At 41.0% G+C, this 14,214-nt stretch overlaps 1 protein-coding gene across 3 annotated transcripts in view; it reads right to left on the bottom strand.

The window, feature by feature from the left end:
- Window positions 1–14,214, bottom strand: part of smg1 (SMG1 nonsense mediated mRNA decay associated PI3K related kinase) — a 70,551-nt gene that overhangs the window by 38,495 nt on the left and 17,842 nt on the right. For all 3 annotated transcript variants that reach the window (XM_028600627.1, XM_028600628.1, XM_028600629.1), the window contains exons 15-25: window positions 11,996–12,154; window positions 9,091–9,209; window positions 8,877–8,964; window positions 8,130–8,231; window positions 6,616–6,756; window positions 5,992–6,218; window positions 4,592–4,791; window positions 2,253–2,414; window positions 1,871–2,025; window positions 1,516–1,649; window positions 142–453 (exon numbers count right to left, since the gene is read on the bottom strand). In XM_028600627.1, coding sequence (XP_028456428.1) covers window positions 142–453; window positions 1,516–1,649; window positions 1,871–2,025; window positions 2,253–2,414; window positions 4,592–4,791; window positions 5,992–6,218; window positions 6,616–6,756; window positions 8,130–8,231; window positions 8,877–8,964; window positions 9,091–9,209; window positions 11,996–12,154 — 1,799 coding nt within the window. The remainder of the gene's footprint in view (window positions 1–141; window positions 454–1,515; window positions 1,650–1,870; window positions 2,026–2,252; window positions 2,415–4,591; window positions 4,792–5,991; window positions 6,219–6,615; window positions 6,757–8,129; window positions 8,232–8,876; window positions 8,965–9,090; window positions 9,210–11,995; window positions 12,155–14,214) is intronic.

The raw sequence follows: 14,214 nt of genomic DNA, 5'->3' as shown, positions 1-14,214 counted from the left end.
TTTCATTGTTTTCTTTATTAAAATATAAAGTTTAATATTTACAGGGTTTCTTTATTTAAAAAAATCTGAGCATCAGGATTTTTTTTTTTTTTTAGTCTTTGTTCAAGAAGATTTTCCAGAGTATGTCCTTGATGCACTCACCGAGCTTGTCCTTGGTGCTGGACAGGGAGCTGCAGTCCTCTCCGGGCAGCAGCTCCAGCTGAGCTCCACACTCGGCCAGGTCTCCCTCCTCAAAGCGACTCAGAGCCTGGATGTAGTTGAAATCTGTCCGCAGGTTGATGCTGAGTGGATTGGTGGAGTTCTGTTTGAGGGCATGGACGGTGGCCTGCCACTCCTTAACAGAGGGCCAATCACAGAGGGAAACGTAACACTGAGACGCTTTGTTGGCCAGGAAGTTGATCACCTCAGGAGAGCACTCGCCGGACTTTAGCAGCACCGTCTTTCTGCTGTCACCTTGTCAGGAGGAAAGAACACTTTGAGAAGCAGATATATGATGCACATGTTACACAACTGCTTCATTGCTTTTCAGCTACACACCTATACATTTTAGGTTTTAAGTTTAATTTATTCACAAAAAAAGGTAAAAGTACAATCATAAGACATAATACAGATAATTGAAATGGGACACCCTGGTAAGCTATTTGAAGTTTGTTTATAGGGGCCCAGACGCAAAAAAGGAAACATGTATTATATAATTAGATTTTCAGCAGCCAGCCTCCCTCTCATCCACAGTCACAGTATATACACATACGGCTGGTGCTGATTTGACTGGATCTGAACGCTCCGCTGTATAGCGCTGATGGTATCTCCTTTTGCAGAGTCAGCCTGTACCGGAGTCTCCAGGTGACCATGCTGCTCTGGGGACCGGCGGCGAGTTGCAAAGTTGCAAACATTTTGTTTTCAATTGTGTTCATGTTCAAGTGTTCAACAAGTTAACAACATATACAGTAACATTTAAGTTTCTTTTTTTTTTATTTTGCATGCAGCAGGTCACAAGAGGTGAACAGCATCTGGCTGTTAAACAGAATTACCACTTGTGGTATCTTGTTTTGTCAAAGAGCTAAATTATGGGGGTTTTTTGTTTGTTGAAAGATAGTGTGCTGTAACTGCCCCTGCACCCTTATAGACTTGAGGATGGGACTGTGGCCCTCTGCAGACCACACTGAAGCTTGTGCATTTCTGTTCCAGTTTTTTTACCCTAAATATATGATGCTTTTTCCTTGTTTTATATGTATAGTATATGTACAGGGAGAGTAGATTGTAATGAGATCCCAAAGTCTGTCGGTAAGCCTATTTACAACTTTATAAATTATTTGGTAACGGGCACTCTAATAATAGTAGTAAACTTTGAATCAACACAAGCCTGTTATTTACAAGCTCATCTTTGTATCAAACAAAATTCTGGGGTCATTCATTTCAATTTAGACATAATGACTGAAGTGCAAATGCAGAAGAAAGCAAACAGTTATGTGTTATTATAGTGTAGTTGGGCTGCATTCAATTTGTATTGGTTACCGTTGCTGGTGTGTTTGGGGCTGCTCATGTGGCTAGAGAGTTTGAGCAGACAGCATTCAGAGCTTTTGATGCTGCAGTCCATCCCTGTAACTGCAGACAGCTGGTCTTGATACTCCAGAGCTGCCTTCTCAAACCTACACACACACACACACACACACACACACACACACACACACACACACACACACACACACACACACACACACACACACACACACACACACACACACACACACACACACACACACACACACACACACACACACACACACACAAACACACAAGTGGATATGGATGATTTCGTTGAGGATCTGGCTGAGGTGTGAGGACGTTTGGTTAAGGCGGCGTTGCTTACCGTCCCTCAGCCTGCAGGGCGACTGACGACAGCCAGCCCAGCCCCCTGCCATTGGTGGAGAGGCTCCAGGCTGCCAGGCCCTGGATGGCCTCAGGACAACGCAGCTCACACAGAGCCTCCACCAGCAATGTCAGAGGAACCTCCAGCTCTGGACCCTGATGAGCCCAACAAAACAAGTTATTCATCTAACCAGCCGATACCGTCAAACAACCACATATTACAAATGCTGACATTTCACACCACCTGAAGTTACACACCGGAGTAACACCGTATGTCCTTTGAAAAGGATTAAATTTTTTGGACCACTTACAAGTGTATTATTATTCTTTTTTTTTTTTTTTTTTTTTTTTTTTTTTTTAAATAACAGTATAGTTGTACTGACCTGGGTGCTGATGTTTTTAATCTCTGTAAGCAGGTCGAAGCCGTGGCGAATGGTTACTGCTGGTTGGCCAGACAGAAGACCGACTCTCATCAGTGCCAGACGGATCCTCGTCAGCCAGTCTTGGCATGTCTGACGGTTGGTGTAGAAGAAAGTCCTGATGCCCTGAGACACAGGGAAGGAGAAGGAGAGTTCATCAGTATTATTTTTTTTTTATTTTTTATTTTTTAAACAGGCCATTGACTAAAGGTAAGTCATTCTAAACCCATTTAATGAATTGATAGTAGAGTTAAATTCGTCAGACGAGATTAAATATGTTCTTCAACAAACTTTTTCCATGACTAAGACGATGACAATGACGAGACTGCGCCAATGTCCAAAAATGCTGACTAAGACTGAATTAACATGCATCATTGTTGACGAAAAAAAAGACTAGACTAAAATGTTTTGCATAAAATAAAATCTCTCTTCATTTTTGTATAGAATCGCCTCTACTTTTTCATCATGAGATGGACATATTCAGCTGTTACTAGGGTTGGGTAACGAGACCCGGTGCTAATACGGCACCGGTGCCTTAACGACCGTTATCTACTGGACCGAATAGCAACGCGGAGTTCGGTGCCACTTAAATGACGTTAGAGGCAACCGAAACATCGCTGCATGTCACCCTAGTTAACACTACACTTGGCAGCAGGTAACGTTAGCCTACCGTTAGCTAGAAGCTGGATTAAACATGGTTAAAATGCTGCAGGTAAACGGTGTAAAAGTTTGTCTGTATTTTACAGTAGAGGATTCCAACACCGAGTCGTACAGCTACAGACTGCCATTGTGTGAAAAACAAAAACATATGTTGCGTTCACTTGAAACTCGCCAGCCTCGTGCTGCATTCAAATACCCTTTTCCCATCCAGTGGTTGTTTTTGTCGTATTTAGGAATTTACTGGAGAAATAAGGCTCGATGTTTGGTGGCATTTTACGTACAATGATAGACAAAAAAAAATCTGAACGTGTCTTAACTATTTGACTGAAATGGTTATCAGAAATAATTTATTTAATATAACTAAAATGTTTTGACTAAAACTTGACTAAGATATGTTGAGTTCTCTTTTAGACTAAAATGACGAGACTTTTAGTCGACAAAAACTTGACTAACAAAAAAAAAAAAAAAATGTGAATGACTAAATATGACTAAGACTAACAAGGACATTTGGCACAAGACTAGGGCTGCTCGATTATGGAAAAAATAATAATCACGATTATTTTGGTCAATATTGAAATCACGATTATTTAATACGATTAATCATTAACCTTTGGATATAATGGATAGTGTCCAGGGTATAATGTTATCTCACAGAAAAAGTCTTTGGATCAGAATAAATTCTGTTTTGTGAGTCGGTTCAGCTTTACAGATATCACACATAATTTACACAGCTAATGAACAATTCCAGATATATAACACAATGTGCATCTCACATCACATTTTCACTCACTATGACCACTACTAGCCTACTGTCATTACTAAACATTGTGCCAAAAATAACGTCGCCCTCAGTGGGCTTATTTACTAAGGAAAAATCCAACACATAGGCGGTACCTTAGAGTAACGTTACGTGAAACAGGTGATTTAACGTCCCTGCTCATTTACATACAGTTTAACAACAAAACTAAATGCTGAGGGAATGTTACTATGTTTTTTCATGTTGTTTTTTAGCAGTATGCCTATATGCACCGCCACTAAGGTGGATCAAGTTTTAAACAGTAAGTGAATACAGCGTGTCGGGAGAATACAAAGTTTACTACAGCGAGGAGGCAGTGGCAGAGGGACCGCAGCCGCAGGGTTAGCGAACGTTAGCTGCTCCCAGACAACAGAGTTGGTTTTGCCTCTTTTGCTCACCAAAACGCTGCTGTGGCTGCTCTCCTTCTGCCATCTTTATTCACGCTGAGTTTTTATATTCCAGCGGAGGATATGCACACAACTTGCCTCCCTAACTGTATAGGCTGAGAGAGTTTATGGCTTCGGGAGGGGCGGATGTGCGCGTGCGGATGTGCGTGTTATTCAGAACACAAGACAAAATAAGTGTTCTTGCAAAACAGAACATGGCAAAATAATCGTTTTTTTTCTCGATTATACTATTTTGGTGATCGTTGGGAGCCAAAATTGAAATTCAATTAATTGCACAGCCCTACACAAGACTAAATTAAAAGTAGGTGACAAAATGTACACACAATGTATACTTGATGGTCAAACTATGTTCCATAGTCCCAGCACTCCTTCTGCATAATCAAATTTCCAAATCTCAAATCTATAACCAGCAGTGGATTATGGAGCCTTAAATGACCTACCTTTGGCGGGGCAGTGAGAGCATTGGCGCAGCCCTCGTAGGCGTTGTACATAAGCTTCTCAAGGTTCTCCACGTACTGAAGCAGCAGAGCGAGGCGCAGCTGATTGGAGTGGTGACCATCGCCATCCCCTCCAGCACCAGCCCACGCGCCAACATCCTGCTCTGGGTTCAGACTGTGGGCAGCCAGGCTGCGGATCATTCCTGAAACGCAGAAGAAAAACAATGGAAGGCTGCGGTGCACTGATGGCCTAGAGGTTAAGGGGTTGTGAACCTCAACGTCCCTGGTTCGTGCCCAACAGGGGACCTTTGTCATTCCCCAACTATCTCTCCTTGTTTCCTGTCATCGCTCTACTGTCTATGTAAGCAATTCAAAATATAAATAAGTGTTATTTTTAAGTTAAAAATAAATATATTTTAGACTTGATTTAATTTATTAAGTAACAATTGCATATTGACCACAACAATTGTATTCTGAAATGTCCCCATATAGAAAACAATGGACTACAAACAAGGCAGTTTTGTAGTCCTCGACCGCTATTTGACTCGGTCTTGTCTCAGCCTCAGACAAACAGGACTTGGAATTTTATTTCTGGACCGGTCAAGACCACAACTGCGGGGATATCACCAAAGTGCCTGTGTTTTGTCGGATTTATTTCGTAACATGATTACTGTGATTGGAAGTAAAACTTACTGCTTCAACATGCAACCAATAACTCAAATCATATCTAATTTGAAACTTTTACAACCGTTAACGGATGTCCCCCCTTTCTGCACTCCCTTCGCACAAAGAAAGAGAACATGGGAGACAGGAGAAGAAGCTGTGGCTGTCTGGGAGAAGTAGTCAGCCAAATCTTCGGTATTATTATTATATTATTATTATATATTTGGGTACCTAAACGACAAAACAGCATCCAAAAGAAAACACACGGGGGAATGTTTGTTAAAAAAAAGGTACTATATTGTTTAAGAAAAGACAGATAAAAGTGAAGAATATTTGTTTGAAATATTCTGTTCTTAATTATGGTTTCTAGGGGAAAGCCTGATGCTTGCAAAGAATATTGTATTGACTATTTTTGTATAGACTCTTTTACGTGATGTCGTCTTTTTACCGTATCATACACCTTTGTCGTTTTTACTGTCCATTAAAAAAGGTGTCCCATCTTCTATTTTCACTATAACAATGATTGGTATACATGTGTCTGACTTGATTTGTATGTACTTTAATCAAAAGGACTTAACTATTGTTTTTAGAGGGTGCTATAAAAATAAAGTATATTATTATTATTATTATTATTATTATTATTATTATTATTATAATAATAATAATAATAATAATAATAGGGTTGGGTTGATGGTAAAACATTAAGATGGTTAGGTTGACTTCAGCTCGAGTCTCTTTACCTTCGATGGTCTGGAAGGTGTCCTGAGCTCGGCCCAGCGGTGTTCGGAGTTTGGACAGTACAGTGAACTGTGCAGCCTCCCACACTGCCCACTGCCACAGCACCGCCTCGGTTTTCAACTGCACCCGTGGCACCACCCCTGGCCGGCTGCATTCAACACCTGCTCGGCCTTCCCGTTTCTCCAGCCGCTGGCAGCTGTAGTACAGACGCTCCAGCCAGGGATCCTTGCTGTGGATCGAGAAATGTAAAGCTCAGTGTGAATAACACTCTGCCACCCACACACCCACACCCACGGTTGTAGAGGGAAAACCTATAATTGTGTATTTTAAATATCCCCTCCACCTCCCAAATAAATTATGTAAAGAGAAAAAAAAATACTGTTTTGTTCTCTTCTAACAATTAAAAGTTACACATTAGAAAATGGAAGGACCCCACTATTATTGTTTGCTAGGAAGTTCACCATGAGTTCATTTCAGGACGTTTTGGCAAGCTGTATGCTGCTACATAAAGGCGGTCTGAGCCTTGCTATATCTATCTCTATCCCTGGGACTGGTAAGAAAAAAGGCCTGGTAACAGGCCTTTTGTCTAAAAACTATTCATTTGATCATCGCTCGGTCACTTTTACCCTCCACGGTGCAGGACTCCATATAAGATGAAGCTGATGAGGTCGCTGAAATCCTGGGGGTGGAAGGTGCTGCTTGGTGCTCGGCTCATGTGGTGGCGGATGGCCAGAGAGATCTCCCTCATCTCAGGGTGGCTGTGGTTACTGTGGACAAACAAGATCACACATGCATCATTAATAAGGCATACACCCAACTGTGTCAATAAATTCATTAACATCTGTATTGTGTTAAACTAAAACAATAATAACAATAAAAATAATAATAATAATAAAAATAATAATAATCTGAGACATTAAAAACTGCAAATACACTGACTTTCTTCAGAACATGAGTACTTCCTTAAAAAGGATAACTACTGTTTTGTTTTTTTTCAACCTGGATGTTTTTGTGTCTAAGTGACTGATGGGAACAACAATCTTTGACATTGGTCCAGTATTGAGAGAGTTCGCAGCAGTCGGCAGCGGCGAAAAAAGTTGTAAGTTAATACTACAATTGTCCAGCTTGTATGTACCTTTACAAGAGTGCAAAAGATTAATATTCTACGTGTCTGACAACATTATGGAAAGGATTTCTAAGGAGGTCGACCTTTCTGTTAAAGAGTAAGATCTTTTTTTTTTTTTTTTTTTTTTAAACAAACTCATCCGCGATATTGCGTGTGCTTAAGTCACCAGACTCCATGTAAAATACACTACATTCAAAGAATAAAAAAAAAAAAACTATGGAAAGCCGTTTTGGGTCGTCTTTCCACTTTTCCAACCATCACAACTCTAGTTTGGGTTGAAATAAACACATAATTTACAGATTTAAAATATGCTGGCTCCATACAAACTAAAAGTATTGCTTTTTAAAATGGAGTCTGGTGGGTTTAGCGCTAGCGACCTCAGAGCTGTTTATGGTTAAACAGAAAGGTCTTAAGGTATTAAAAAAAGGTCTATTTCTGTAGGGATCCTTTCCATAATGTTGTCAGACACTTAATAATAATCTGAGCATGTCAGTGACAAAACGAGCACTTTTAGTGGACCAAATTGACGATGCACATCTGTCCCATAGGGTTACATTGCAGCCCGGTCTGTGGCTGCCAGTTACAGCGTTCACGCTTAATACTGGAACAATGTCAAAGACCTATCAGTCACTTACACGTAAACACATAGGAAAATAGGTTAAACAAAACGGTAGTTACACTTTATGTTTGATGTCTGTGAAGGTTCTCAGTATTCCTGTCATAGTATCAAAGGAAGGGTTTAAATAAAGGGTAACTGGACTTTCATCTCATCCGAGAGGCTTCTTCAGTTCTAACTGAATGGTCACAACAGTTGCCCTAGATTTAAACCTTTCCATGGTTCCTTTAGCTTCAACTCTAGCGTTTCATTAGTGCTCTTCATAGTGTGACTTGCACGCCAATCAGCTTATTGTGCTAACCCCAGCACCACTACCCTACAAGATGCCAAACACATTTGGTATGCAGAGAACAGATCCATTTTACTGTAGATGCCCTCCAGCAGTACAGCAGTCTTACCTCAAAGCCACATCGAGGGGGATTGTCCTGAGCAGCTTGCCATAGGCCTGCCTCACCCGCACTGCTGAGTGGACTAACTGGACTCTGGACACATCCGCACACCTGATGAAAAGTACAGAGCAATAAGAAAATATTTCTACTTTACAGATCACATTTTAAACGCTGCCCGAAAGCAATTTAAAAAGGTCCCATGGCATGAAAAATTCACTTTATGAGGTTTTTCAACATTAATAGGAGTTCCTCCAGCCTGCATATGGTCCCCCAGTGGCTAGAAATGGTGATAGGTGTAAACTGAGCCCTGGGTATCCTGCTCTGCCTTTGACAAAAAGTAAGCTCAGAAGGGCCGATCTGGAATCTTCTCCTTATGAGGTCATAAGGGGAAAGGTTACCTCCCCTTTCTCTGCTTTGCCCACCCAGAGAATTTGGCCCACCCATGAGAAAGAGAGACATCATGGCTTGCAAACGAGCGTAGCATGGCAGTTGGTCAAGGCCACACCCCCACCCTCCACCTTGCCCCCCCTCTCTCCTCCTCAATAGCATTTAAAGCTACAGACACAGAAAAGCACACCCTAAGGAAAGGTCATTGTGGGACTGGCTCTAGTGGATGTAGTTTTGCAGCGAGGCTGAATTTCAGGGAAGAGACTTCAGATACAGTATTAGGGGACCACTCAGGCCTATACAAAAGCATCCAAAGAGCAGCATGTCATAGGACCTTTAAGCTTTTGTGTGTGCAACTATGATGTTCACCTCTGCAGCAGCTCAGTTGACAGAGATGAAGAGAGGGCCTGTAAACTGTGGCAGGTCTGAAGACAGATATTCTGATCTTCATTAAGACCTATCCAGAGAAAACGAGGAGGAAAACCATTGAGCAACAACAAATGACAAATATCACAGCCTGTCAGCATGTGAAAACCCAAGTTGAAGAATTCTTTGTTAGAAATGCTGGACATGTGGCTCTCACCGTTAGCCAGCAGACCCCTGCAGAACTTGTTGAAGGAGGGCAGGGAGAAGAGAGGGCTGTAGGTGTCCGACTTCTTCATCAGCACAGAGATTTCTTGAGCCCAGGTCAGCAGCAGCCTCCTGACAAACCAACACAAAGGTATCAGCAATTGTATCCAGTAATGTTTGAGTCTTGCTGAAATGTAGTTTTCATTTTTCCAATTTGCTGGTGCTAAAGACATTTTGTCATACATTCCTATCATTCTTTCACTCCACTGATGGATTAAAATCAACTGAAAAAAAGCATCTGAAAGTCAACGATTCTGCCATATTTGCTTTGAAGAGTTGCATATTAAGAATGAGAGCTCATAATCGGTCCCTGCTGCAGCAAGCAAAAATACACTTCAAGGCTCACAGACTCTTCCTGTACCTACCACTTCGCTAACACTCAACCAATCAAATGAGCCACAAAGCTATCTGTGAGGTCAGGCTGAGGAGCCGCGAGAGTAGCCAATCTTTTGTCGTGGTTACGTTGGAGGCAGACACAAGCCTAGCCTGTAGCTTTTCTCACGTGCGACAATGTTACTGTAAATGTGTGCTAGCTCTAAGGTTAACAGAGATTTTAATGAGAGAATTAATATGGCTATACTCAACTCATACAGTTGGAGTTCATTTGTGAGGGACAACCTCCGTAACAAATAGCCTAGGCTACACTCTACGTTATGTTAACAAAGTGAGATTGAGGCAGAGTTGGCAGCAAAACTTACTGTCACCAACTTTTTAGCGAACATAGGGCTGCACGATTATGGCCAAAATGATAATCACGATTATTTTGATCAATATTGAGATCACGATTAATTATCACGATTTGTTGATTTTAACCAAAACTAATTTTATTGTCATATAGGCTAATTATAACTGCTTTTACATCCATATTGTGCTACATTCCTGCTAATACATCCATATTGTGCTACATTCCTCCTTTATTGAAGGATACTGTGAAGGACTATGCTATTTTAGCTGTTGTGCGACCGCTTTCACACAAAAAACGTTTGCCGTAAGGTATCTACCAGACGAAATAGCAACACGGATTTCATTGGCTCATTACACTCCTACTTACATGTCTGCGTTGCGCTCTGATGCTCCGAAACCCACGTTAGAGGCAACATAAACATCGCTGCATGTCACGCTAGTAAACACTAATAACACGTTACACAGCAGGTAACGTTAGCCTACCATTAGCTAGCTACAGTATACACTAATAACACGTGACACGGCAGGTAACATTAGCCTACCATTAGCTAGCTACACTAATAACACGTTACACAACAGGTAACGTTAGCATGCCGTTAACCACAGTAGTAACTGGATTAAACAAGGCTAAAATGCTGACAGCCAAACAGTGTAGTGTGACTGTATTTCACTATAGAGGATTCCAACAGCGCGACGTCCAACAGTCTGCTGCTAATGCTATGAGCTAACAGACACAAACTAGCACTATGGTCATTGCGGTTGTCTGAAAAACAACACCGACGGGACAAAATGTTGCGTTTACTGGTAAACTGGTAAACATTGTGACCGGCTTATGATGACCGACTGCTACCTGTTGTCCTCTGTGACTGTCTACATCTAAAAACTAAGCTGCGCGGTGCAGGCAGGGAACAACTCTGATTGGCTCACGGAGGTATGTGATCAGACAGTGGTTTATGGAGCGCTATGGCTTTGCCAAAACTTTGATAAGGAGCATTCAATGACGCATTTTAAATATCGCTCGATCACGCAAATTTGATTGTGGGAAGCCAAAATCGTGATTAAAATTTGATTTATTGTGCAGCCCTAAGCGAACATATTACTCTGGCTGGGTATGCTAACTGCATAATAACATTTATATAACGCCTTTTACAAAACCCAAGGACACTTTAGAGAGTTGACAGGACAGAAGAATACCAGCTGGGGAAACCGATCTAAGGGAGGTTGTAGGCTGTGGTGAACAGGTGGTGTTTGAGGAGTAAAGCTAGGCATGTACGTTGATGTGTGTTGCCCTTAATGTAGGCTGTAAAAACACAATATCAGATGGCTTATTGTGTAGACAATGAATGAACAATATGCTACAAAAGTAGTATACATGTACGCATTTGCAGATCCCATTTATTATTCCATCTTTGGTGCAACTTATTTAAATTTCTCCTAACTTGATAGTGTTATTCGACTTCGGTTGAGTACGAGAATACAATGTCTCAACTCTACTGCTGTGTCTAAAGCAGTTGTGGGAGACTACTTCCATCACGTCCCATCTGATTAGTTTGTTGGGCACGTAACTTTTTCTGACCCCTTTTCCTCCAATCATTTGTCCTACTGAAGGTCAATAGGGATGAAGATTAATAGATAGGTATAGCAATGTTTTTTTTTTAATGTGGCGGTATGTTGTCGACCGTGGTGGTATTTTAATAAATTGTGTTTAATATAAGTCCATATGCTTACTTGGTTTCTTTGTAGGGCACTTTCACAGACAAGAAATGGTCCAAATAACAATTTCTATTGGTCATAGAAGAAAATAAACTCTTGCCATGAGAATTGTGAACCGTGAGAATCATGATCTCAATTCTTACAAAATAAGTCAAAATTCTCATTTTATCAAGAATTGAGCAGCCCTACCATGTGTGCTTGTGCTCTGTGACAGCTGATGTAACTGATGGAAAGCCCAGCAATACTCCTAGTTTACCAAGACCAAAGTGGCACATTCAGAGTGCCTGTTACCTCACTGTCACAGTGGCACCCCCGAAGAGTGGATAGCGCGGACAATTAAGGGGACAGCATTCCATGTGGACTATTATGTTGATGCACATTGATGGAACTGTGTCAACTACGGACTGGTCATTGGACTGTTAAATACATGTTCTGTTGTGTAAATTGGCATGATTAAGAACCTGGCCTCGGGGTAGAGGTGCTCCTTCGCCAGCAGACCTCCCAGAAGACTTAGCAGCGTGCTGAAATGTTTCTTTGTTGCCGTGGTCACGGTGCTGATGACCGCGCCATCGAACAGGGAGGGAGAAGACGACAGGCTGGATGAGATGAAATGATCGTGTCTGGACAATCAAAGAGAAGAGACACAGGGCCAGTTAAGGAGGAACCACAGAGCAGCTTTCACATGTAACAGTTACTCTTTGAATGGGACAATAAAACCTCTGACATGTCATACAGAACACAGCATCTGGTCTCTTGATAATTTCTTTAGGGAATACATAGAAAACATGTAAGAGGGACATATTTTGGAAGCCACCACAATAGCCTCACTGTCCTCAAACTATCAAGTTAGACAACATATTACAGATTACGCTGCTCCTCATCAATTAAGTCATTATGGTAAACAGTCTGGACGGATGCCAGCCCTGACTCACTAACATTCTACATGGAATTTACTAAACAACATCCAATCGATTCATTTAAACGCTGCACTGATTTCACACACAAAGTTCAGTTTAGTCGTCATACGTTAGTCTGAATAAGCACCCTGGACACTTTTACATAAAAGTCACAATAGCAATCGTATAAGGTCAGCACTGTAACCGTTTCATTACTCTTTCAATATGGCAGATGTTAAAGGTATAGTGGAGGATTTTCTTTTTCCGGGTGGATCAAGACTATTGGTCCTCCTAGTTGTCAATCATTCTGGGGATATGTTTACGTAAGGCCGTTGTACGTGCACGTCCCTAGTTTTCAGGTGTATATGTGTGGTGAGCTTGAGCTACGGTTTCAGCCATTCATTGAAGCATTGAAGCTTTTGGGAGAATATTTCACACGCTGGCGTGCGCTAAAAGCACAGGTTGGGCTTTCCACTGATGCCTCAGTCGTGAAGATTCTACTCCACAGGTAAAGTTTGACATGCTATTTGGAGACATCCATTTAAAATCACTGCTAGTAAAAGTTGATGTAAGCTATTATTAGCGATGCTAGCCCTGCCACACGGTAAACATCTCAATTTGTGAAAAAGTGCAAATCTTCTTTTGGAAAGTAGGCTTGTATGAGCCATGCCATCAGCAACTTGTAAACAGTGCACTCTCGTGCACACGTTTAATAGGCGTTCCCTCTCGGGAGCAGGCAGAGTGTTGCGCATGTGCATTTTTTCAAAAAGTACAGAGGGCGGTTCTTTTCTAAAATTCGGGAAAATCCTCCACAATACCTTTAAGACAATACATTTATTACAGCAGTACAAGAAGTCTCTCTCTCTCACTCTTTGTCAGTATCCCTCTTTCTGAAATAGCAATGTCCCTGCGGAAATATTTCACCTGTGTGTGCTCTCATGAGGTGCAGGTTCTGTACTTTAGCAGCCACGTAGAACTCTTAATCGCACCGGTCATGTTCGCAGTTAGTGGTTTTTCCTGTTCACTCTGTATTTATTTAAACTTAAAAAATCCAAGGTGCATCCATATTGTAAAAAAATAAAATAAATCACAAGACATGTCTGTGTAGACTGACAGCAAAATATATATTAAAATCCATTTGAAATTAAATATGTAAATATACAAAAACAAAGAAATGCAGACAGCATTTGAGGACTTTTAGAAGTAACTATTACAATGAGCGACAGTAGGGCTGCTCGATTACGAAAAAAAAAGTATTGTCAGTACTGACCTGACGATTATTTAACACCATTACTTATTGTCTTTTGGAGTAGAAGTGTTGAAATTAATCAAATGACTGATGCATCGTGATGCGGACATGGATGATGCTGCATTGATGCAGTGGCCCACCATAATCGATTATAACACAATGTTGTCACTCGTTAATTTTCCGGCCGCGGCATAAACATTCAAATGAAAAATAACATTCTCAGTAGCCTAACAAGTTTCATCTAGACATATGATAGACTCTAGTACATGTTGATATTACAATGAAACACCATAGATGAGCTAGGCCTAAAATATATATTTCTGTTTGCATTTTGCAATTTATTACTATGGTGGTCTTAACAGTATGTAGGCTAGGCCTATAATGGTTAATTTGGTTTACAATTTTATTATGTGAAGCCAAAGTTTCTGCTTATTTATTTTGAAATGTATACTCATTTCTGTTTACAATTTAATGTAGGCCTAACAACATTTCTGTTTACATATGCATTCTGTCAAGTCAAATATCCTATGTGGCT

The sequence above is a fragment of the Perca flavescens genome, chromosome 15, assembly GCF_004354835.1.
Source record: "Perca flavescens isolate YP-PL-M2 chromosome 15, PFLA_1.0, whole genome shotgun sequence".
Lineage (NCBI taxonomy): Eukaryota > Metazoa > Chordata > Actinopteri > Perciformes > Percidae > Perca > Perca flavescens.
Note: the sequence above shows the minus strand (reverse complement) of the source record. Positions and strands in the feature narration are given on the sequence as shown.